Below are 24,258 nucleotides of genomic sequence, written 5' to 3'. Positions count from 1 at the left end.
ATAAAAGCGAAACACTCCTTAATTGGTTCACCCCTCTTGATAAAATAAAAAACAAATGATCATAATAACATTTGAATTCAATCACTTGTCCTTCTCACATAATTAAATATAATTCTCACTTGTGTGCACTTGTATCTCAGAAATTAAACAATTATGGATACTATTTAAATAGAACCCTTAGCCCACAGGTTTCTCTCATGTACACATCTTCTTCTTTCAACATCTCTACTTGTTTTGTTTATATTAAGCTTCTGATCTATTTCTTCACTCATATCGACCAAACGATTTAAATCGCACAAGAACAATGTCGAGCCGAAGATCAAGATCTAGGCAATCAGCATCTGCAATGATCACTGAAGATCAAATCAATGATCTTGTTTCCAAATTGCATCAGCTTCTCCCAGAAATCCGCAGTCGCCGATCAGACAAGGTAGCATAATCAAGTTTTGAAATGCCCATGCAAGATCTACTTTTAGCACATATAAAAAGTTAATAATAGCTAATTAATAATTATATGAGTTTCTTTTTGCTAAGTGAGTAATGAGAATGTATATGATTGATAAATAATGCAGGTGTCAGCAGCTATAGTATTACAAGAAACATGTAGCTACATTAAAAGCTTGCATAGAGAGGTTGAAGACTTAAGCGAGCGTCTGTCGGAATTACTAGAAAACACAGATTCAACCCAAGCTTCCATTATCAGGAATCTAATAATGCAATAGCGCTAGATCCCTGCAGATAACTTTTCGCATTTTAAATTATCGATTTGTTAAATTTTGAGTTCTTATTTTGGTATTCCATTGCTATCTTTATGATTTTATCACATTTTGTAGTGTCTTTTTGTCATTTCATTAGAAAATGATTGTTGCTAGGTTGGTTGAGTTTCAAGTACTGTAATAAAAGAGTATGTCATAGTGCTCATCTTATGATTTAAATGTAAGAAGGCGTTTCCATAATAGTGTAACGTTTAATAAATTAAAACGCACATCAAATGTGATTTATTTGATTCTATAACATCTTAAGTCTGTCTAAAGGTGTTCTATTAATTGCTCCTAGTGTGTTTCGTTAATAGTGATTACATTGTTAAAGTAGCGAGTCGATATGAAACTTTACGTATTTGGGCTATTATGAACAAACAAATGAAATAACTTTCCAATCACAAGAAATAAACCTTTCAATTAAAAAAAGTCAAAATTACTAAAATAATAGATCCACAATCAACACGATTATGTATCTCAATATAATGGTTCACACAATAAATAACCTCACAAACAAGTTCAATGAAACATGAACTTATAAACACTCTACATTTACAGTAATCAAAGCTATAATCGATGATGAACACAAAACCCTAATTGGGTAACAAGAGCAGATCTCAAAAATAGAAAAAGAAAACAATAAAATAAATAAACATGTTAAATATATATAAATTATATTTGCATCAAGGCCCTCCAAGTCTTTAAGTCGGCTGGTGCACATAAGCTCCAGATTTCATGCTTTTGCCCTAAACATTAACTTTCACGAATGATTCCAACGACCCTACAGATTCTTAACCCATAAATAAACAATGATTAAGACAAAAAACTTAACATGTTTAATTTGTTATCGTGTATATGATTCAATATTCCACCTCAAACTAAACATGAACAAAGATTAGTTAAAGTAAGTTTGTCACACGACAAATTATGTTGTGTACCACTCAAACCTTTAGTAAAAATGTCAGACATATTATCATTTGAAGAAATTTGTTCAGTTTGAATAACCGTGACGAAACTTTTCTTGGACAAAATGCAAATCAACCTCAAAGTGTTTAGTTTTTTCATGAAAAACATGATTTTTTGCAATTTGCAAGGCTGACTTATTATCACAGTAAACTTTCACAGACAAAATAGTTTTATTGTTTATATCAGTTAAATTTTTTAAAATCTAAATGATTTCATAAGTTACAGAAGCAAGAGCTCTATATTCTGCCTCAGTTGAAAACATAAAAACAATGAATTGTTTCTTACTTTTTTAGAAAATTAAAGAATCTACAAGAAATACACAAAAACCAATAATGACCTTCTTAACATACTGCATGTAGCATAATCTGAATCAACATAGGCTGAAATAGTCACATTATTGCTTTTCTTTATTGTAATACCTTTACCAGGAGATCCTTTGAGATACCTTAAAACTCTCATAGCAGGTTTTAAATGCGACTTCAGTGGTGCATGCATATATTGAATTAGATACTTAACAGAATATGCAATATCAGGTCTAGTTAAAGTCATATTGATCAACATTTCAATAAATTTTTGATAGTCATTAATGTTGCTTAATGGAAAATCAGTATTAGAATGATCATGAATATTATTTAAAACAACTCCAGACTTTGTAAGAGTAATTGCGGGCTTACTTGCCAACAAACCAAATCAAATAAGACTTCTAGAAAAAAATACTTTTTTGTTACAACATAAAACAGTCATTATGTTCAAGCAGTTCAATTCCAAGAAAGTATTTAAGTTTTTTCAAGTCTTTAATTTTAACTTTAGTTTTTTAGAAAATCTTTACAATCATTAACAACAGTTTCCAGTTATGATTTTATCATCCACATAAACTGTAACACTGTATTTTTTTTTTAATTACAGCCCGGTAGAGTAATTTAAACACATAATATATATATATATATATATATATATATATATATATATATATATATATATATATATATATATATATATAGAGAGAGAGAGAGATTTAATCAAGAGGGAAGCACTTTTTTGGGGGGAAGTAATTGTTTTTTCATTTTTTTCAATTTTTTTTTCAGGCATCAAGATCACATGAACATATGAACATTTAAAAAAGACACTTTGTGATGAATGTTATTATTTTGGCGGTAAAATGCTCGAAGAAAAAAATTAAAACATTAAATGCATTGAATGTTTTGATTCTGAGTTTTTTTAAGGGGTTAGAAATTAGGTTTAGAAATTAGGGTTTAGAAGTTAGGGGGTTAAAAATTAGGGTTTAGCTATTAGGGTTTTGGGTTTAGAAATTAAGGTTTAGGGTTTAGTTTGAATATTTTAACACGAACGGTTTAGATGGCGGAAGCTAACTGCTGTTGACCGACTGCTTAAATCTACGACTTTTTGAATCTGAGGGTTTGTAAATGTTCTTAGAAAATTTGCTGAAGATGAGTGTTCTGTTGCGACTTGTTCGGATCTTTCATTCCATATTTCTCGTCGTCGGGTCTTTAGTGTGTTTGATGTTGCTGCCGGCGTTGTTGACTTTTCTAAATAGGCCTCGGGTTTCCCGATGATTGGTTTGAACTGGCGGTTTTTGAGGAGTGAAGATGCGGGGTTGGATACGGGGTTGGGTTTATGTGTATGTTTTAAGCTTAAGGTTGGTGGTTTTTGTTTGTTTGACATTTCAATTGTAATTCGTATAGTGCTTGCTATGTACTCAATGTAGTCGTTCATATTATTTAAAACGAACAGAGTTAAGTGTCATTGAGTTTTGGTCCTCGGTGACCAAGTACTCTCACAAGAGATCGTTATGATCTGTTCAATGTTGCTCCACCAGAATCTTAGTTCTATTATATATATACATACAGTATTAATAATATTTTTGCCCAAAAACAAAAGAAAAAAATGAGTCATATAAAACAATCTATTTCATCAAGTTCTAGTATACGAAAAATAAAAAATGGCAAATTCTGAGAAAAAACTCCATACTAAAAGCTGCCAATTTCCAAATGGTCATGAATCATGATGTTTTAGTTCACTGGAATCATGTTGCACTCTCCCACTGAATTCCAAGCACAAGCCTGTTGATATTCCTTTTTTCACATATTTCGTCTTTCCGTTGCCATTTTTTTTACTGGGCCCGGGGTCAAAGAAGATTGGCTGTATCTCAAGCGTTGGGTTGGGCTTGATGCGGTTCACTTCTTGTTCATTAGCAGGTTTTAGCAAGATGTTGTTCTGCAATTGATCTGAAGTCTCATCTTCATTTATAAGCACCTACAAATATGTTCAAATTGTTCAATACAAAGTGTAATATTTTCTAAATGAAACCGAGTTCCAGATTTGTATCGTTCGGAGTTTTCTATTATCAACCACATAAATGTACCTAAATATGAGATTATTATTTTCTTAGCCCAAAAACGTAAACTTTATATAACTAAAAATGAAGCCCCTAAAAAATGAAGCCCTTAAAAAATGAGTATATCAATAATGGCAAACTAGATGAAAAGTCGTTAAAATGGGGCAATAGAGATGGCTAAAATGATACATAAGTCCACTAAGTTATTCTGAAAAATTAATTAGTTTTTACAGTTGGTATGAACAGTAATTAGCATTAAATTTGTTTAAACACTAATACTTGATGTTGTAATGTAGTTGAAATAATTAGTTCAAAACACACTTATGATGTCACTCGCACATAACCAGATATGAAGTTTGTATAAGCAATCCAAACACAACATAAATCATAAGGGAATGTCAAATGTGATAATCTAATTAAGTGTTGACATTCATAAGAACTTCAAAAAAAAGTCAAAAGTCAATACCTTACGCCCGAGTAAATCAAATGATATGACAACTTTACTTCAGTTAACACGTTCTGCCTCCTCTATCTCCTCTTTTTTCTTCTTCAAAAGTTCCTTTTCCTGTGTGCCATAAAGACTCGCAAGCTAAAAAAGTTACATGTTTTAATTTGTAATGAATCTAATCTTTAAATTGAGCAATATAAGTAACCAAATTGATCATTAATCACGGTTGTACGTGCCGCACAGTTTCGGTCATAATTAACGAGCCTCTTTGCATAAGCTTCAGCAGCTGCATCAGCATTTTAAACGGGACCCAATTCTTCCTCTAACCCAGCATACGTACTTCCTTCTCTCAAAACAAGGGCCCCACAAAAACTACAAGGTCCTTCACCTTCTTGTTCACATACAATTTTCCCACACGATAAACAATTACTTCCATAGTGTTGCTTGAACATCTTTCGTGCATTCAATATAATGTCCAAGTTTTCCTGGCAGCTTTGCTAATGTTCTTCAAGTTTTTTGTGGATGCCAATAAAAAAATGATTTAATTAATTCCCCATTTCGCTTGAGTTGCACGCTTTATTATGCTTGTCCAAAGAGAGTCAGTTGAGTCAATAATCAATTTAATGATTTAATTATGACAAAATATAGTTATTAATCCTTGAAAGTTCTATGTATGTTAACAGCCTTTTTGTGTTGTGTCTTAGTGTTTAGTTGTGCTGGTCGGTAGTTGGTTTCTCTACGAAGACTTAATGAATATTTGCTGAAGAACCACTACAAGATCTATAGAAGAACTAGCAGAAGACTCAGCGGTAACAAACACTTAGACAGATTATGAGGTTGTTTCCTTTTTCTGTATAAGTCCTGTTTTCATTTGCCTGAAGGAGTGTCTAATTCTATGTCTGCTAGATACAGACCAATTTTTAGATTAAGTGACAACGAAACAACAATATTACTTTCTGAATTAAGAGCTATACATAAACATATCTGATATCGGCTAAAAAGTCACGTTTTCACCTCTGGATTAAGGCCCAAAAACAATAAAGTTCCAAAGTTTATCGCCAAAATACCCACTTCGTTGGTTAAAATTGAAGAACAAGTGATTACGAAGACGGTGCAAAAAGATCAAGAGAATCGGAGCAAAAACGAAGATTCTAGAGCGAAAACGGTGAAAGAAAAGAAATCAAGTTACGATCCAGCGAATCGGCAAGCCAAACGGCTTGCCAAACGGGCTACCAAACGGCTTGCCAGTATGGAAAACGGCCTGCCATACGCCCAAGGAAAACGGGCATGGTAAACGGGCTGGCCTGGCAAACAGCCCCTGCAAACGGCCTGCCAAACGGGCTGCCAAACGGCCTGCCAACCGTTTGCAGGCAAAAAAAAAGATTATTTTAAGGGTCTTTGTCATTCATTCCAACCCACACTTCAATTCACTTCTTTCTCTCTCTTGTACAATATTAGTCTTACTTTCAAGGTCTTCGACTCCGTGCGAGAAATCTAGTACCCGGAGAAGAACGCCGAAGATTGTATTAGGAGCGGTCTGGAGTTTGAAGTTGTCACTTTTATATTCAGAACTCGTTCAATCTACTGGTACTTCTATCCTTTATCTTTATATAATGTTGATATCGGCTAAAAAGTCACGTTTTCACCCCTGTATTAAGGCCCAAAAACAAGAAAGATTCGAACTTTATCGGAAAAATACCCACTTCGTCAGTTAGAATTGAAGAACAAGTGATTACGAAGACGGTGCAAAAAGAATCAAGAGAATCGGAGCTAAAACGAAGATTCTAGAGCGAAAACGGTGAAAGTCAAGAAATCAAGTTACGATCCAGGAATTTCAGCTGACCAGGCAAGCCAAACGGCCTGCCAAACGGCTTTCCTGGGTCACAAACAGCCTGCCAAAAGTCCTACCAGCCGTTTGCAGGGAAATTTTATGCTTATTTAAAGGGCCTTTGTCATTCATTCCAACACACACTTCAATTCACTTCTTTCTCTCTCTTGTACAATATTAGTCATACTCTCAAGGTCTTCGACTCCGTACGGGAAACCTAGTACCCGGAGAAGAACGCCAAAAATTGTATTAGGAGCGGTCTGGAGTTTGAAGTTGCCACTTTTGTATTCAGAACTCGTCTAATCTACTGGTACTTCTATCCTTTATCTTTGTATAATGTCTTCTATCATTACGTTCTGTGATGTTGTTGCCATGATTAGCGACTAGTTATCTTTAGTGTATACTATGATGTAAGCAGTTATAATGCCGAAATAATGTTATGGTTTATGTATGTTGTTGAAATGCTTTCTGATTATGCTTTAAACTCAATCGCTTTTCCAACTAATAGAACGTAGTTATTGCCTCTGTTATTGGGAAGTCGCGAACCCCGATTTAGTACACTATCTGTGTCACCCCTTGGTAAGAGATGTCTATCGGATACAACGTAAGATCAACTAAGGCACACCGGTTGTAGTAAGTCTATTAAGCTTTGGATTCCGACTGAGGACTCTTTCGTAGTGAAACATCTGACTAGAACCTTAGTACATTGTTGGTCCCAGACCATGCTAGTGTAGTCACCAAGCATATAAACTTCGTATGTGCATGCTGAAGTACAACGGTTGTTGTAAGCTGCACCTCTGCTATGTAAGGCCATGGAACACGGCCAGTGTTTATTAGTACAATGCACCATAACGCGGTCTCAAGCATTACACCCCGCTTGAGGGATTCTTAGTGAATTAAGGAACTGTTTGTTTAAACACATAAAGTATTGGACCGTTAGGATAACCGAACGTGTCCATGGAAGTCAACCTGACTTGGCTATGGTGTTTTTTATGGTTGAACTCTTTTTAAGGGCCTAACTATCTTTTAAAAACCAATCATTAACGAAAGCATTAAATTTAACGACCCGTCCTAATCCATCTGGACGAATACATTACATTTGGTTACATCGCGAGGTACTTGACCTCTATATGATACATTTTACAAACATTGCATTTGTTTTTAAAAGACAAACTTTCATTACATCGAAAGTTGACGGCATGCATATCATTTCATAATATATCCAACTATAATTGAATTAATAATAATCTTGATGAACTCGGCGACTCGAATGCAACGTCTTTTGAAATATGTCATGAATGACTCCAAGTAATATCTCTAATATGAGCAAATGCACAGCGGAAGGTTTCTTTTAAACCTGAGAATAAACATGCTTTCAAGTGTCAACCAAAAGGTTGGTGAGTTTATTAGTTTATCATAATCATTCATTTTCATCATTTTAATAGACCACAAGAATTTCATATTTCCTTTCTCATAAATATCGTGCATGCAAAAATCATTCATATGGATTGAACACCTGGTAATCGACATTAACAAGATGCATATAAGAATATCCCCTATCATTCCGGGACATCCATCGGACATGATAAAACAACATCGAAGTACTAAAGCATCCGCAACAACGGATGGGGTTTGTTAGGCCCAATAGATCTATCTTTAGGATTCGAGTCAATTAGTAGATCGGTTTACTAATTCTTAGGCTACCAAGCAAAAGGGGCATATTCGGCTTCGATCATTCAACCATATAATGTAGTTTCGATTACTTATGTCTATTTCCTAAAACATTTATAAAAGCAGCGCATGTATTCTCAGTCCCAAAAATATATATTGCAAAAGCATTTAAAAAGGAAGCAAATGAAACTCACTATACTATATTTTGTAGTAAAAATACATATGACGACATTGAACAATGCAGGGTTGGCCTCAGATTCACGAACCTATATCATTTGTGTATATATTAAAACGTATAATCGTAATCGAACAAATATATATATTATTATTAGTGATATGATTTTTATATTAGTACTTTTATATTTCATTATTAATATATATTAATTTTGTATATATATATATATATATATATATATATATATATATATATATATATATATATATATATATATATATATATATATATATAAATTTTTTATGTCATATGTATTAAATGTTTTATATATATATATTTTTTTGTTTGTTAAAATAGTAATTATAACAATGCTAGAGTAATATTAGTAGTGATTACAATGATAATAATATTAATGATTCTCATAATAATATTAACGATAGTTTTGTTAATAAATCTTATAATAATGATAATAACAGTTTTTAAATGAAGAGTTTAGTAATATTAATTATAAATAGGTTAATAATACTAATGTTTAAAAAATGATACTAATACTAATATTAAAAATAATGATAACATTAATAATCATAATCATTAATCGCAATAATAATAATAATTACCTAAATGATAAGATTAATAATAATGTTAATAATACTTAAAATGATAAAATTAATAATAATAATAATCATAATAACATTAGTAATACTTGTAATAACACTAATTAATAATAATAATAATAACAACATAACAATAATAATAATAATAATAATAATAATAATAATAATAATAATAATAATAATAATAATAATAATAATAATAATAATAATAATAATAATAATAATAATAATGGAAATGAAAATTAAAGTGTATACCCTTTCAAAAAATGCTTTTCTAAAAAGAATGGCCCTGGATGAGGCTCGAACCCGCTACCACACGCTAACCCATCAACCCATCAAACCATCCTTCTGCATCTGTTTTTTTTCTTCCTGAGTTTAGTTACCCCTTAAATATCTATAACCCGTATACTACTGTCATCATCCTCTTCCTTTTTAATTTCCAATCGTTCGATCACAGATTAATCAACCAAAATAACATTTTATATATTTGTTTTAAAATCCAAATTGAAACAGAAACAATAAGTTATTGATTGATTTGAAATTAAAAATAAAAAAAATAAAAGAAGCTGCAGCAGCAGTATACGCAAGAAAGAAAAAAAATATAACTCAAAATTCGATTTCGAATTCAGGATGTTTTGAGGCCCTAATATCTTCACAAAATAACTTCTAAACCATCATTAGAATACACTGGAATCAACAATTAAACAAATAACTGATAGTGCTCCAAATGAGCATATATTTAGGCACAATATCCTTCCAATATGTAAAGCTTTTAGTTGTAATTGTTCTATTTTTATGTAATATTCGTTTAAATAAATAAGTGCGAAGATAAAAGAAGAAAACGACGATTTGAAGACGCAAATGATCAAAAAGCTAAAAAGTACAAAGTACAATCCAAGTGGTTTGAAATATTGATGAGAAACTTCTAAAAATTACAAGAGTACGTGCCGCAGAATGCAAAATACAAAATATCTCAGCGTACGAAAGGACGTTCGAAAATCCGGAACCGGGACATGAACCAACTATCAACGCGTGACGCAACGGAGCTAAAATTACAAGTCAACTATGCACATAAATATAATATAATATATAAATAATTCTTGAAATTATATATATATTATATTATATATTAAAAACCGTCGGCAAACTAGAAAACAAAGTTAGGTGAGCTGGATCAGAGGGCCATGCGATCGCATGGCCTGGAGGCACGATTTCCATGCGATCGCATGGCAGCATTTTGCTGGTCAGGTACTATAAAAAGGCAACGAATTGGACGAGTAATATACATCTTTTTTCTTTTCCTTCTCTGTAAAAAACATGTATATATATATATATATATATATATATATATATATATATATATATATATATATATATATATATATATATATATATATATATATATATATATATAATTTAAAGTTTAATTTAAGTTTAATAATAATTGGGTTATTGTAAGAAATATTTTAAGGTTTTAAGTCAAAATTCTGTCCGTGCAACGCTACGCGATTAATCACCACTGTAAGCTATGTTCTTCCTTTTTAAATTAATGTATTGTAACTAAGTTATTATTATGCTTATTTGAGCCGAAGTAATCGTGGTGTTAGACTAAATATTAAGACGGGGTTATTAGATTTTGTACCATAATTAAGGTTTGGACAAAAGACTGACACTTGTGGACATTGGACTATTGACTATTAATAGGTAGGGGGTATTGTCTAATTGAACGACAACTCATTAGAACCTATCGAACCTATCTTCAAATTAGTTAAACTAATAATTATTAAATTGATTACAAATGTCCTATTTAGTGACGTTTATACGACATCGTTTACGATCATTTAATTAATTATTCGGGTTGGGTAATTGATTATTCATTCTGATCAAGTGGGTAAATTAATATTCATATCTCATTAAAACAAGGGTGGATTACATACAAGGATAATTGATGTAATTGTTAACAAAGTATTAAAACCTTGGATTACACGCAGTCGATAACCTGGTGTAATTATTAACAAAGTATTAAAATCTTGTTACAGTTCGAATCCCTAATTAGTTGGAATATTTGACTTCGAGAATAAGGTTAATTTGACGTGCATTTTATAATTATGACCGATGGACTATTATGGACAAAAACCAGATAGGTATCAAATAAACCAGGACAAAGGACAATTAACCCGTGTAACAATTAATTAAAATCAAAACGTCAAACATCATGATTACGGAAGTTTAAATAAGCATAATATTTTTATTTCATATTTCATCGTACCTTTATTTACTGTCATTTTAATTACTGCAATTTAATTTATCGCAATTTAAATTCTGTCATTTATATTATCGTCATTCATCTTTACGCTTAAAATATAAAATTGACAAACCAGTCATTAAACGGTAAAAACCCCCTTTTATAATAATATTACTATATATAATTATATATATTTTATATAAATATAGTTGTTAAAAACATAGCGTTAAACTCAGCTAGCTCCCTGTGGAACGAACTGGACTTACTAAAAACTACACTACTCTACGATTAGGTACACTGCCTATAAGTGTTGTAGCATGGTTTAGGTATATCCACTCTATAATTAAATAAATAACTTGTGTAAAATTGTATCGTATTTAATAGTATTTCGTAATAAAAATATAACTATTTCGTATACGGTGCTGCACACATCAAGTTTTTGGCGCCGCTGCCGGGGACTCGGCGAAACGCTATATTTTTACGCTATATTTTAGTAAAACTATATTTTTGTAAAAATATATTATTTCTTATTTCATAAAAATATTTTGTATTTATAATAAGTGTTAAAAATAATAAATATATATATATATATATATATATATATATATATATATATATATATATATATATATATATATATATATATATATATATAAATATTTTTAAGATTTCGTTTAAAATATATAAAATTAAAAAGTATTTTTATTTTATTTTTTTAGTTTTTTTAAATATAAGTTTGTTTTTATTATTTTGTAAAAATTAAAATCTGAATATATATATATATATATATATATATATATATATATATATATATATATATATATATATATTGTAAACGGGCCGATCACTGTAGCAGCCCAAAACATTCGGCCTAGTATTCGAGTCCATGCGGTCGTATGGTCATACCAAAGAAACCTCATGCGGTCGCATGAGGTGAAAAGACATCTCTGAATACCTTAGCCGTACGGATTAGGGTTATGTTTTATTAATTATTATTATTAATTAATTATTAATTAGGGTTTTACTTATTTAATTAATTTTTAATTCTAGTTTTAATATTTAATTTGTAATATTAAGTTTTAATATTATTATTAATTATATAAATTAATTCTTTTATAAAATAATAATATAAAAATAATATTTTTATAAAAATAATTAATTTTATCATTTTTTTATATTTTTATAAATTGTATCTTTTTAATCGTATAATTCGTTTAAATTGTATATTTTTCGTTCGTAATTAGTTTTAAGACTAGTATTGTGCCGTAGTTTTTTTTATTTCTAGATTTTTAGGCTTTGCCGTAAAATCCCTTAAGTGCTTTTTCTTTAGATTAAGATTTAGGCGCTTTAGAATTTTACGACGTCGCTTATCGCTTAAATATTTATTAGATTTTAGTACTTTTTAAGTTATTGCCGTTTTGGATATATAATTCCTTTTAAGCTTTAATACCTTTAGACGTAAGTTTTAATTTTTAGTTTTTAGACATTTAAGTTTCGACGCTACAATATTCTTATTTTTCAACGATTATTTTTCGACCTTTTATTTTTCGACGTTTTTCGACGCGCTCTTTTTCTTTCTTATTTCTCGACGCTCTAGTGTTTAGGACATAGAATTTTCTATTTCTTCTCTAAAATTTCAAAACGAAAAATTATTTTAAGCGGTTAAATTGATAGACATCCAAAATTTTCTGGTTCGTAGTAATAGTTGGATTTGTTAGTGGCGAGTTGTGGGCTTCCGATTTAAAGGGTCCTGGCTACATGCTGCATCTATTGGCTATTCGAAACGTGGGCAAAATCAGAAAAGTCTATTAATTTGATAACTTATATAATTTTTATCTTTTATAACTAATAGGATATTCAGTGAATGCACCGAGCAAAACGTTCACCACCTTTCATACGTTCACCACCTGTAACTCGATCAAGACATCTAGCCAATATTGTCGCCGTTGATTTTTCTTTAGAATCATCATCTAGTCGACCAAGTACTCAAATTCAAATTTCCGATAATACATTTTTTGAACCCGACCTCACAATTGAGAATCTGGAGGATATTCAGGGACAATTCAGAGATCCTGAACCACTAATCATTCCTCCAGAACCACAAATTACTCATCCAGAGATTGTAGAGGAACAAACCATTAAATCAAAATCCTCTAGTGATTCGTATGGAAGACCAAATGAGAGCCACACGCACGGGCCAAGGTCACACAATTATGAAGCCAGACATTAATGCGCCAGATTATGAAATCAAGGGTCAAATCCTACACATGGTAACTAATCAATGCCAATATAGTGGTACGCCAAAAGAAGATCCAAGCGAACATCTTCGAACCTTTAATATGATCTGTACTCTATTCAAAATCAGAGAAGTTGAAGATGAACAGATCTATCTCATGTTGTTTTCCTGGACTTTAAAGGGAGAAGCCAAAGATTGGTTAGAATCGTTATCTGAAGGGGCGATTGACACAAGGGATGTTTTAGTTGAAAATTTTCTTAAACAATTCTTTCCGGCATCTAAAGCTGTGAGACTTCAAGGAGAAATTGTTACGTTCATGCAAAACCCAAATGAAACTCTATATGAAGCGTGGACAATATTTGGAAAGTTGTTGAAAGGATGTCCTCAGCACGGTTTAGACACTTATCAAATAGTACAAATATTCTACCAATGATGCGACGTTGCTACACGAAAAGACATCGACATAACAGCTAGTGGTTCCATTATGAAGAAAACCGCAACTGAAGCTTACAAATCATTGATAACATAGCCTCCCACTCACATGAGTGGCACCAGGAAAAAGATATTTTTCGTTCATCTAAAGCGGCTAGAGCCGATTCTAGCCATGACTTTGATTCCGTTTTCGCAAAAATAGATGCTTTCGAAAGACGAATAGAAAAGATGAATAAAGATATTCACGTAATACGAATCAGTTGTGAGCAATGCGGTGGACCACACTTAACGAAAGATTGCCACATTGAGCAAACAATGGAACAACTTGAGAATGTTTCCTACATGAACCAAAGGCTGCGAAATAATTATCAAAATAATTATCAACCGCCAAGGCCAAACTTTAATCAAAATCAAAACATTCTTTACAATCCAAATGGACCCAACAATAACTCGTACAACCAACAAGGTCCGAATAACCAACCAACTCAAAACAACACTTTCAATCAACAAAGACCAATCTTGTATAAACCACCACAATAAACCGAAGAGAAAAAGCCAAATCTAGAAGAAATGATGGCAAAGCTAATGGAATCTCAAACACAATTTATTACATCTCAAACCCAAACAAATGAGAGGTTTGATCAGTCATTAAGAACTCAACAAGCTTCCATTTTGAATCTAGAAAAACATGTAGGTACTCATGCTAGCATGATGAGTGAGAAGGAACAAGGAAAGCTACCGAGTAATACTGAAGTAAATCCTCGGAATGAGAATGTTAATATGGTTTCAACGAATTCTGAAAAACCAGCATCAGAAGATGGGAAGGTTTTAGATGTGAGTAACAATGAAGAAGTTACACCACCACCACCACCACCACCCGAGTATGTAAAACCAGTGGTGGAACCATACAGACCACCCATCCCGTTTCCAAGAAAAGGAGTTGAGTATGAGCAAGTAATAGGTTATAAAGTTTGTGATAACTCTGGAAAGAAGAAGAAGAATAAGAAAGTACAAGAAACAAAAACTGTAAAGATAAACCCGGTGAAGACAGTTCCACCAAAACCTCCACCCAGGTTAGGTGATCCGGGTGAATTTATTGTTCCTTGTCTACTTAGTGATTGTGTCATGTATGATGCACTAGCAGATTTAGGTGCGAGTGTGAGTGTTATGCCTCTTTCATTATATAAGAGATTAGGAGTAGGTGAGTTAAGTCCAACAGAAATGAGTGTTCGACTCTTTGATCAAACCATTAGGCACCCAGTTGGAATTGCTGACAACCTACCCGTTCAAGTGGGTAATTTAACCTTTCTAGTTGAATTCATTGTCATTGACATAGAAGAGGACCCAAACATTCCTCTAATTTTAGGTCGACTATTCTTAGCATCCACCGGGGCGTTATTTGATGTAAGAGAGGGTAGAATGACACTTAGTAATGATGAAAAATCGATCACCTTTGTGAGTCGAAAGTCTAAATCTCCACCAACCAAAACCGTTGAACCAACAAAAACGATTGGTAAGAACCATGTTGTTTTACCAACTCCAACGGTAGTGCTCAGCAATAATAAAAAGCCTAAGTGTGGGGAAGATGAAGTAACACCTAATGATGACTTGATAACAAAGAACCCCATTATTGATACGAAATTAAATGACCCCGTTATTAATAGTTCAATGAAGAAACTTATTAAACGGATTCGCGATTCTAGAACCAAGGGGAACTTTAAGTTATGTAACCGATTAGTATCCAATCTATCGCCTAAAGAAAAGGCGAAACTAGTTGAATTTGTGGAAGTTACACAAGAATCCGACCAATGGCTTAAAGCAAAAGTCACAGATATGCAAGTTGATTATGGTCCAAAAGAAATTGACGATGAAGTTAATCACAATTTCGACACCACAGCTACCTAAGTGTGGGGAAATTCAAATGTTCTAAAAAGAAAACGCTGTCTAGAGTTAGTTGTTCTGTTCTCATGTAGTTCCGAGAATGGAATCCGATTGGTCTTTTCCACTAGCAGACACTAAAGAACTAGTTTTCTCCCCCCATTCTGAATTTTTGTTTTGTAGGTTTTGTATGAAATTTATATGCATTTTTAAATTTAATTTTTGTGTGATTTAAAAAAAAAACAAAAATTACTTTATTTCATTAATTTTAAAAAATGATTTATAAAATTCATCGTAAGTTGAAGACTAGGTCATGGAACCGAAATTGCTTTACCCGAGGGCGGGGCAAAAAATTTTGTTATCATTATTTTTAATTTTATTGATCTAAAGTATACCAAAAAAATTAAAAAATCTAAAAATCTTTGCTTTTAAAACAATCGCTTTAACGACAAATTTTAAATTTTGTCGAGGGACGGACTAGGTAAACATACCGAAACTACCTAAAGTAAAAGGAAACAAAATTTTAAAAAATTATTCATTTAAATTGTTTTAATAAATAAAGGTTTTATAAAATATATATATATATATATATATATATATATATATATATATATATATATATATATGTTTGTAGTTTATCTTATGTATAAAATAGAGTAAAACAGCGCACTTTCAAAGACTGACATTAAGTTCATCAAAAGCTACTAATTTTGACGACAAGACGCAAAATATCAAATGTGATATAAAATAATATGTTTGCAAACTCAGTATTTTTAATCACTTTTCTACACTAATCACCCTCATGAATTTATAATTATAGTCCGATTTCATGCAAATGAGGAAATTGCATGATCTCAAGTGTGGGGAAGGGTTATAAATTCTCTCGGGTTTACACTTAGTTTAATTGCCAAATTTTGTGAAAATTTGAAAAAAAATTCAACTAAATGAATTCAAAATCATGTTTATACATATTTATGAATGATAATACTAGGTGTTAATACCGAAATTATTGTTACCTCGGAGAGAACATAAATATAGAAACAACCCAAAACGTTAGAATTCATTTTAAATGGAATAGAGGAGAATAAAAAGGCAAAGAAAAAAATAAATAAAAGCTAAGTGTGGGAAGAATTTACCAAGTTATTTAAAACACATATCACATATGTTTGTACAAGATTATTGCAGGTACTTTTGTTTTGGACGATTTTAATCAGTTTTACCTAATTTATTGTAATAAATTTGAAAGAAAGATGGATCTGCACGATGAATCAATTCCATCATTAAAAGGAAGTAAAGTCTTTCGAAAAAGACACGCGCTTCTTGATTTAGGTCAGGAAGTTGTCGTCCAGACCAGCTGTAGGTTGACAAAAAATCTAGAAAAGTCATCTCTAAAATCAGCAGGAAATCCACGGACCTCAGCATCAAACAGGGTCGCCAAGTGGTCAGACTTATCCTAACCATGAGAGGATCTGTCTCGTAAAAAGGGAAGGGCACCGTGTGTAACGACCCAACTCGTATTAAAACCGGCCCATAAATTTTTTTTTCCTTTTAATACGCGTTAAATAATACTTTAAGTCCCATTACACAATTTCCAAAACATATTTGTCACCAAAGTAAGTTCAACGAACTTAAAACATACATTAATAATTTAAACTCCCTAATACAATGGTTCATTAATTAAATCGTAAACCGGTTATAATCATTATGTCCCGACTAGTTACGTTTACACAAAACCGAGCATGGTGATTTGGGGTTACGCTACCCAAATCCTAATCGAGTCCAAAAGCAAGATCTTCTAAAGCAACCTAGCCAAGATCTCTAATCCCCATGCTTACCCGAGCCGCCATCACGCGAACCTATAAAAATATCAACAATGAGAGGTTAAGCTAACGCTTAGTGAGTGAAAATATACTACATACATATATATGCATAAAATGGACACGCCACAATAATAATAAAATAGCGCATACCGAAGCATCAAGGTATAAGGCAAGCTAAACCTAGCATACCGTACGTTCACTAAGCACAAGCTCACAACACCAACAATATAGTAAGTTAAACAGCGTTGTGAACAATGCCAATAAGCTACAACCAGAAGGTTAGCTACATCACGTCAATACAACATTATACGTATACAATATATATATATATATATATATATATATATATATATATATATATATATATATATATATATATAACAACGCGTAAAACACCCAAGGTTAACCATAACGCTATGGTGCTACCGGCTCGTGGTTCACACCATACGCATTTGAGTCATACTCTTTTATAGTGCTACCGGCTCGTGGTTCACACTCGATGCTACCGGCAGGTGGTTCACATCAATTATTTTATAGTGCTACCGGCACGTAGTTCACACTCGATGCTACCGGTACGTGGTTCACATCAATTATTTTATAGTGCTACCGGCACGTGGTTCACACTCGATGCTACCGGCACGTGGTTCACATCAATTATTTTATAGTGGTACCGGCACGTGGTTCACACTCGATGCTACCGGCACGTGGTTCACACTCGATGCTACCGGCACGTGGTTCACATCAATTATTTTATAGTGCTAACGGCACGTGGTTCACACTCGATGCTACTGGCACGTGGTTCACATCAATTATTTTATAGTGCTACCGGCACGTGGTTCACACTCGATGCTACCGGCTCGTGGTTCACATCCTATCACACACACACATTATGGCACTACCGGCTCGATGGTTCATACCATAACATTCACAAATAAATACGCCATATACACATTACGTATAATTATTCCACTCACAATATTAACCCTTCGCCATTGGGGTTATACAATCCACATCACACATCCATGTGATAACGTACACACAAGGTGTACACCTCATCAATGGTGGTTAACCAAAACGCACAACCGTGCCAATTGGACCTATACACAAGTCCATCAATCCACCTATATGTGAAGTGAGATCTATAACCGAGAACCACTTCACCCGACCCGCACCCATCCTACACATACATATGCATATAGGATATTAACACTCACCTTGTCGCCTTGAAGAAGTGCTTCCAAGTAATCCGTAACTCGTCAATGGAAAGTACCTAATCCATTATCACAAATTCAACAACACACTTAGATTGGATCTACAAACCACCCAATTCGACACTTAGTGCAATTTCGACCCAAAGGCACTTCCAAGGACAAACCGCGCCCAAACTACCCAATAATCACTAACACAAGTGATAATGGTCCCAATATGCCAATTAAACCCGAACACAAGTGTTAAACACTTATCGTTCTCAAAATCGCCCATAAACCCTAATTTTGACCCATAAGGTCAAAATCTCACCATTTACAAGTTTTGACACCAAAACATGTTTAACTCGGTTTTATACTTCAACTTAATCCATTTTAAGTTTACAAACCTCATCGAATCGACATTCGGGTCATAATCCTCAACAAACCCTAATTTTGACTCTAGTCAAAATTAGTCAACCACGAAAACCCTAAAAGTCTCCAAAACACCAATAATCACTAATGCTAGTGATTGTACACCATTTACGAGTCTTAAACATGGTTAAATCATTAACCAACCCAAAACCCGCCTCTAACACTTACAAACCCGAATCTTGGTGTTAATCTCCAATTAACAACTAAATGGGTTCCATCTATGAATCATACAATCAAAAGCCCCTAATTTGAATGATGAACACGAAAATGAAATTCGGAGTTAGAGCTTACCACTAGTATCGCCGTGTAGCTAAGAACGAGGAGAACACACTTGTTAACTACGCCAAAGATCAACTCCCGATCCTTCCTTTCCAAAAATCCTTTTGAAATCAAATGGGTGTTTGAGTTTGAGAGGAAAAATGAAAAGAAAAGGGAAATTAAAATGAGAAATGAAATGGGTGGATGAGGTTAAAGCCTCAAATCTGGCTCAAACGTGAAAAGACCAAAATGCCCTTGAACTTCATTTAATATTACAAGAATCTGGTGCCAATTTGTGCAGTTTGCGGCGCCGCGGCCTTAAATGTCGCGCCGCGACATTTGACTAAGTCTGGGATCATTTTATAACTAACTTCTGATCTGGATTTATTCGAAACGCCGCGCCGCGGCTCCCTTTGTCGCGCCGCGACACTCAACGTGTCCTGACTCATTTACTCGCATACAAGACTTTAACACCCGAACATGTATCGAACCCTTCATACGCCTGTCGTACATACACAATGCTCCTATAAATCATATACGAGGAAAACGGGGTGTTACAACTCTCCCCCACTTAGATTCGATCACGTCCTCGTGATCCTAGTCACGAACCCAAACGGACCCACAATCAATGGTCGTCGACATGCATTTCAAACCGACTTCTACCACAAATTCGCTAACCCGATGGTTAATCCAATGACAAATTACACAATTGATCGCATCCCGATACGTACAATACACGCAACAACCGAAGTCTACAACGACCCCTTAGACAATTCTTCTCAAAAAGTTACCCTTAACAACTAAATCGTCACCCGCGATTTATCAAATTCCACAATTCCGAGCACTAGTACTAACTCAATCCCTCACATCGGAAAAACTCAACAAATTTCGTACCGAGATTTCAACTCTTAGCGTACCATACCAAGTACATCGCTAGTAACAACCACAAACCAAGACAAGGTCAACCATCAACCGAAGAAGACCGAAATAAAGCAAATCCTTATGGATTACACTTAATACTAAACATCCCTTGTAGTGCGTAATACAACCAATACGCAACTACCGTAACATCATAATCCAACGACTAAAACCGATAGCGCCCGAAACTACTATGACAACGCTAATCCAAAGGTGTATAAAATCGACTATTGTCACACCCGTAACAACATGTGAGCGAAGCGCGGCTATCGCATCACTAATCATACAACATGGTCCTCACGACCCCACCATCGGCGTATAAAACAACCGATAGATCACACCACACGGTCCTTACGACCCCACCGGTACTCGCATTTCCCGATAATGTTATGCCATGACGACGTAACACTTCTCCCTTGATGAAGTCAGCGGACCCCGAAGGTCATGCTCCACCAATCTCAACACCGGATGAAGTCAGCGGACCCCGAAAGTCATGCTTCACCGATATAACACCACGCTCATGATGAAGTCAGCGGACCCCGAAAGTCATTGATAATGCTAAAAACGAACATATATTTCATAGCATTATTCCCCAAGAAATACAAGCTTTTAGTTGCAATTGTTCTATTTACAAGTGATATTCGTTTAAATATTAAAAGGTGAAGACAAAAGACAGATTCGGCGAATTGAAGACGCAAACGACCAAAAAGCTCAAAAGTACAAAATACAATCAATGAGGTTCCAATTATTGATAAGAAACGTCTCAAAATTACAAGAGTACAAGATTCAAAATGCAAAGTACAAAATATTAAATTGTACGCAAGTGAAATGTCCCGTTCTTATTGATTAAAAACGTTCCATATTAATTTATTTCGTTGCGAGGTTTTGACCTCTATATGAGACATTTTTCAAAGACTGCATTCATTTTTAAAACAAACCATAACCTTTATTTCATAGATAAAGGTTTAAAAAAACTTTACGTAGATTATCAAATAATGATAATCTAAAATATCCTGTTTACACACGACCATTACATAATGGTTTACAATACAAATATGTTACAACAAAATAAGTTTCTTGAATGCAGTTTTTTACACAATATCATACAAGCATGGACTCCAAATCTCGTCCTTATTTAAGTATGCGACAGCGGAAGCTCTTAATAATCACCTGAGAATAAACATGCTTAAAACGTCAACAAAAATGTTGGTGAGTTATAGGTTTAACCTATATATATCAAATCATAATAATAGACCACAAGATTTCATATTTCAATACACATCCCATACATAGAGATAAAAATCATTCATATGGTGAACACCTGGTAACCGACATTAACAAGATGCATATATAAGAATATCCCTATCATTCCGGGACACCCTTCGGATATGATATAAATTTCGAAGTACTAAAGCATCCGGTACTTTGGATGGGGTTTGTTAGGCCCAATAGATCTATCTTTAGGATTCGCGTCAATTAGGGTGTCTGTTCCCTAATTCTTAGATTACCAGACTTAATAAAAAGGGGCATATTCGATTTTGATAATTCAACCATAGAATGTAGTTTCACGTACTTGTGTCTATTTTGTAAATCATTTATAAAACCTGCATGTATTCTCATTCCAAAAATATTAGATTTTAAAAGTGGGACTATAACTCACTTTCACAGATTTTTTACTTCGTCGGGAAGTAAGACTTGGCCACTGGTTGATTCACGAACCTATAACAATATATACATGTATATCAAAGTATGTTCAAAATATATTTACAACACTTTTAATATATTTTGATGTTTTAAGTTTATTAAGTCAGCTGTCCTCGTTAATAACCTACAACTAGTTGTCCACAGTTAGATGTACAGAAATAAATTGATAAATATTATCTTGAATCAATCCACGACCCAGTGTATACGTATCTCAGTATTGATCACAACTCAAACTATATATATTTTGGAATCAACCTCAACCCTGTATAGCTAACTCCAACATTCACGTATAGAGTGTCTATGGTTGTTCCGAAATATATATAGATGTGTCGACATGATAGGTCGAAACATTGTATACGTGTCTATGGTATCTCAAGATTACATAATATACAATACAAGTTGATTAAGTTATGGTTGGAATAGATTTGTTACCAATTTTCACGTAGCTAAAATGAGAAAAATTATCCAATCTTGTTTTACCCATAACTTCTTCATTTTAAATCCGTTTTGAGTGAATCAAATTGCTATGGTTTCATATTGAACTCTATTTTATGAATCTAAACAGAAAAAGTATAGGTTTATAGTCGGAAAAATAAGTTACAAGTCGTTTTTGTAAAGGTAGTCATTTCAGTCGAAAGAACGACGTCTAGATGACCATTTTAGAAAACATACTTCCACTTTGAGTTTAACCATAATTTTTGGATATAGTTTCATGTTCATAATAAAAATCATTTTCTCAGAATAACAACTTTTAAATCAAAGTTTATCATAGTTTTTAATTAACTAACCCAAAACAGCCCGCGGTGTTACTACGACGGCGTAAATCCGGTTTTACGGTGTTTTTCGTGTTTACAGGTTTTAAATCATTAAGTTAGCATATCATATAGATATAGAACATGTGTTTAGTTGATTTTAAAAGTCAAGTTAGAAGGATTAACTTTTGTTTGCGAACAAGTTTAGAATTAACTAAACTATGTTCTAGTGATTACAAGTTTAAACCTTCGAATAAGATAGCTTTATATGTATGAATCGAATGATGTTATGAACATCATTACTACCTTAAGTTCCTTGGATAAACCTACTGGAAAATAGAAAAATGGATCTAGCTTCAATGGATCCTTGGATGGCTCGAAGTTCTTGAAGCAGAATCATGACACGAAAACAAGTTCAAGTAAGATCATCACTTGAAATAAGATTGTCATAGTTATAGAAATTGAACCAAAGTTTGAATATGATTATTACCTTGTATTAGAATGATAACCTACTGTAAGAAACAAAGATTTCTTGAGGTTGGATGATCACCTTACAAGATTGGAAGTGAGCTAGCAAACTTGAAAGTATTCTTGATTTTATGAAACTAGAACTTTTGGAATTGATGAAGAACACTTAGAACTTGAAGATAGAACTTGAGAGAGAGATCAATTAGATGAAGAAAATTGAAGAATGAAAGTGTTTGTAGGTGTTTTTGGTCGTTGGTGTATGGATTAGATATAAAGGATATGTAATTTTGTTTTCATGTAAATAAGTCATGAATGATTACTCATATTTTTGTAATTTTATGAGATATTTCATGCTAGTTGCCAAATGATGGTTCCCACATGTGTTAGGTGACTCACATGGGCTGCTAAGAGCTGATCATTGGAGTGTATATACCAATAGTACATACATCTAAAAGCTGTGTATTGTACGAGTACGAATACGGGTGCATACGAGTAGAATTGTTGATGAAACTGAACGAGGATGTAATTGTAAGCATTTTTGTTAAGTAGAAGTATTTTGATAAGTGTATTGAAGTCTTTCAAAAGTGTATAAATACATATTAAAACACTACATGTATATACATTTTAACTGAGTCGTTAAGTCATCGTTAGTCGTTACATGTAAGTGTTGTTTTGAAACCTTTAGGTTAACGATCTTGTTAAATGTTGTTAATCCAATGTTTATAATATCAAATGAGATTTTAAATTATTATATTATCATGATATTATCATGTATGAATATCTCTTAATATGATATATATACATTAAATGTCTTTACAATGATAATCATTACATATATGTCTCGTTTAAAAATCATTAAGTTAGTAGTCTTGTTTTTACATATGTAGTTCATTGTTAATATACTTAATGATATATTTACTTATCATAGTATCATGTTAACTATATATATATATCCATATATATGTCATCATATAGTTTTTACAAGTTTTAACGTTCGTGAATCACCGGTCAACTTGGGTGGTCAATTGTCTATATGAAACATATTTCAATTAATCAAGTCTTAACAAGTTTGATTGCTTAACATGTTGGAAACATTTAATCATGTAAATATC

The 24,258-nt window shown here is 33.0% G+C and overlaps 1 protein-coding gene and 1 pseudogene across 1 annotated transcript; one reads left to right on the top strand and one right to left on the bottom strand.

The window, feature by feature from the left end:
- Positions 1–304: 304 nt before the first annotated feature.
- On the top strand, positions 305–722 carry LOC139873104 (transcription factor PRE4-like). The gene is made up of 2 exons (XM_071861040.1): positions 305–430; positions 573–722. The coding sequence occupies exons 1-2, from the start codon at positions 305–307 to the stop codon at positions 720–722; spliced, it is 276 nt and encodes a 91-aa protein (XP_071717141.1).
- Positions 723–3,737: 3,015 nt separating this feature from the next.
- On the bottom strand, positions 3,738–4,980 carry LOC139870470 (uncharacterized; annotated as a pseudogene).
- Positions 4,981–24,258: the final 19,278 nt, after the last annotated feature.

Source organism: Rutidosis leptorrhynchoides, chromosome 10, assembly GCF_046630445.1.
Source record: "Rutidosis leptorrhynchoides isolate AG116_Rl617_1_P2 chromosome 10, CSIRO_AGI_Rlap_v1, whole genome shotgun sequence".
Taxonomy (NCBI): Eukaryota; Viridiplantae; Streptophyta; class Magnoliopsida; order Asterales; family Asteraceae; genus Rutidosis; species Rutidosis leptorrhynchoides.
This window is presented reverse-complemented; position numbering and strand designations above follow the sequence as displayed.

Bases quoted from the DNA above. Each gene is read 5' to 3' on its own strand.
- LOC139873104 (XM_071861040.1), top strand. From the start codon at position 305: ATGTCGAGCCGAAGATCAAGATCTAGGCAATCAGCATCTGCAATGATC. The intron at 431-572 runs GTAGCATAATCA...TAAATAATGCAG, and splicing joins GCAGTCGCCGATCAGACAAG to GTGTCAGCAGCTATAGTATT.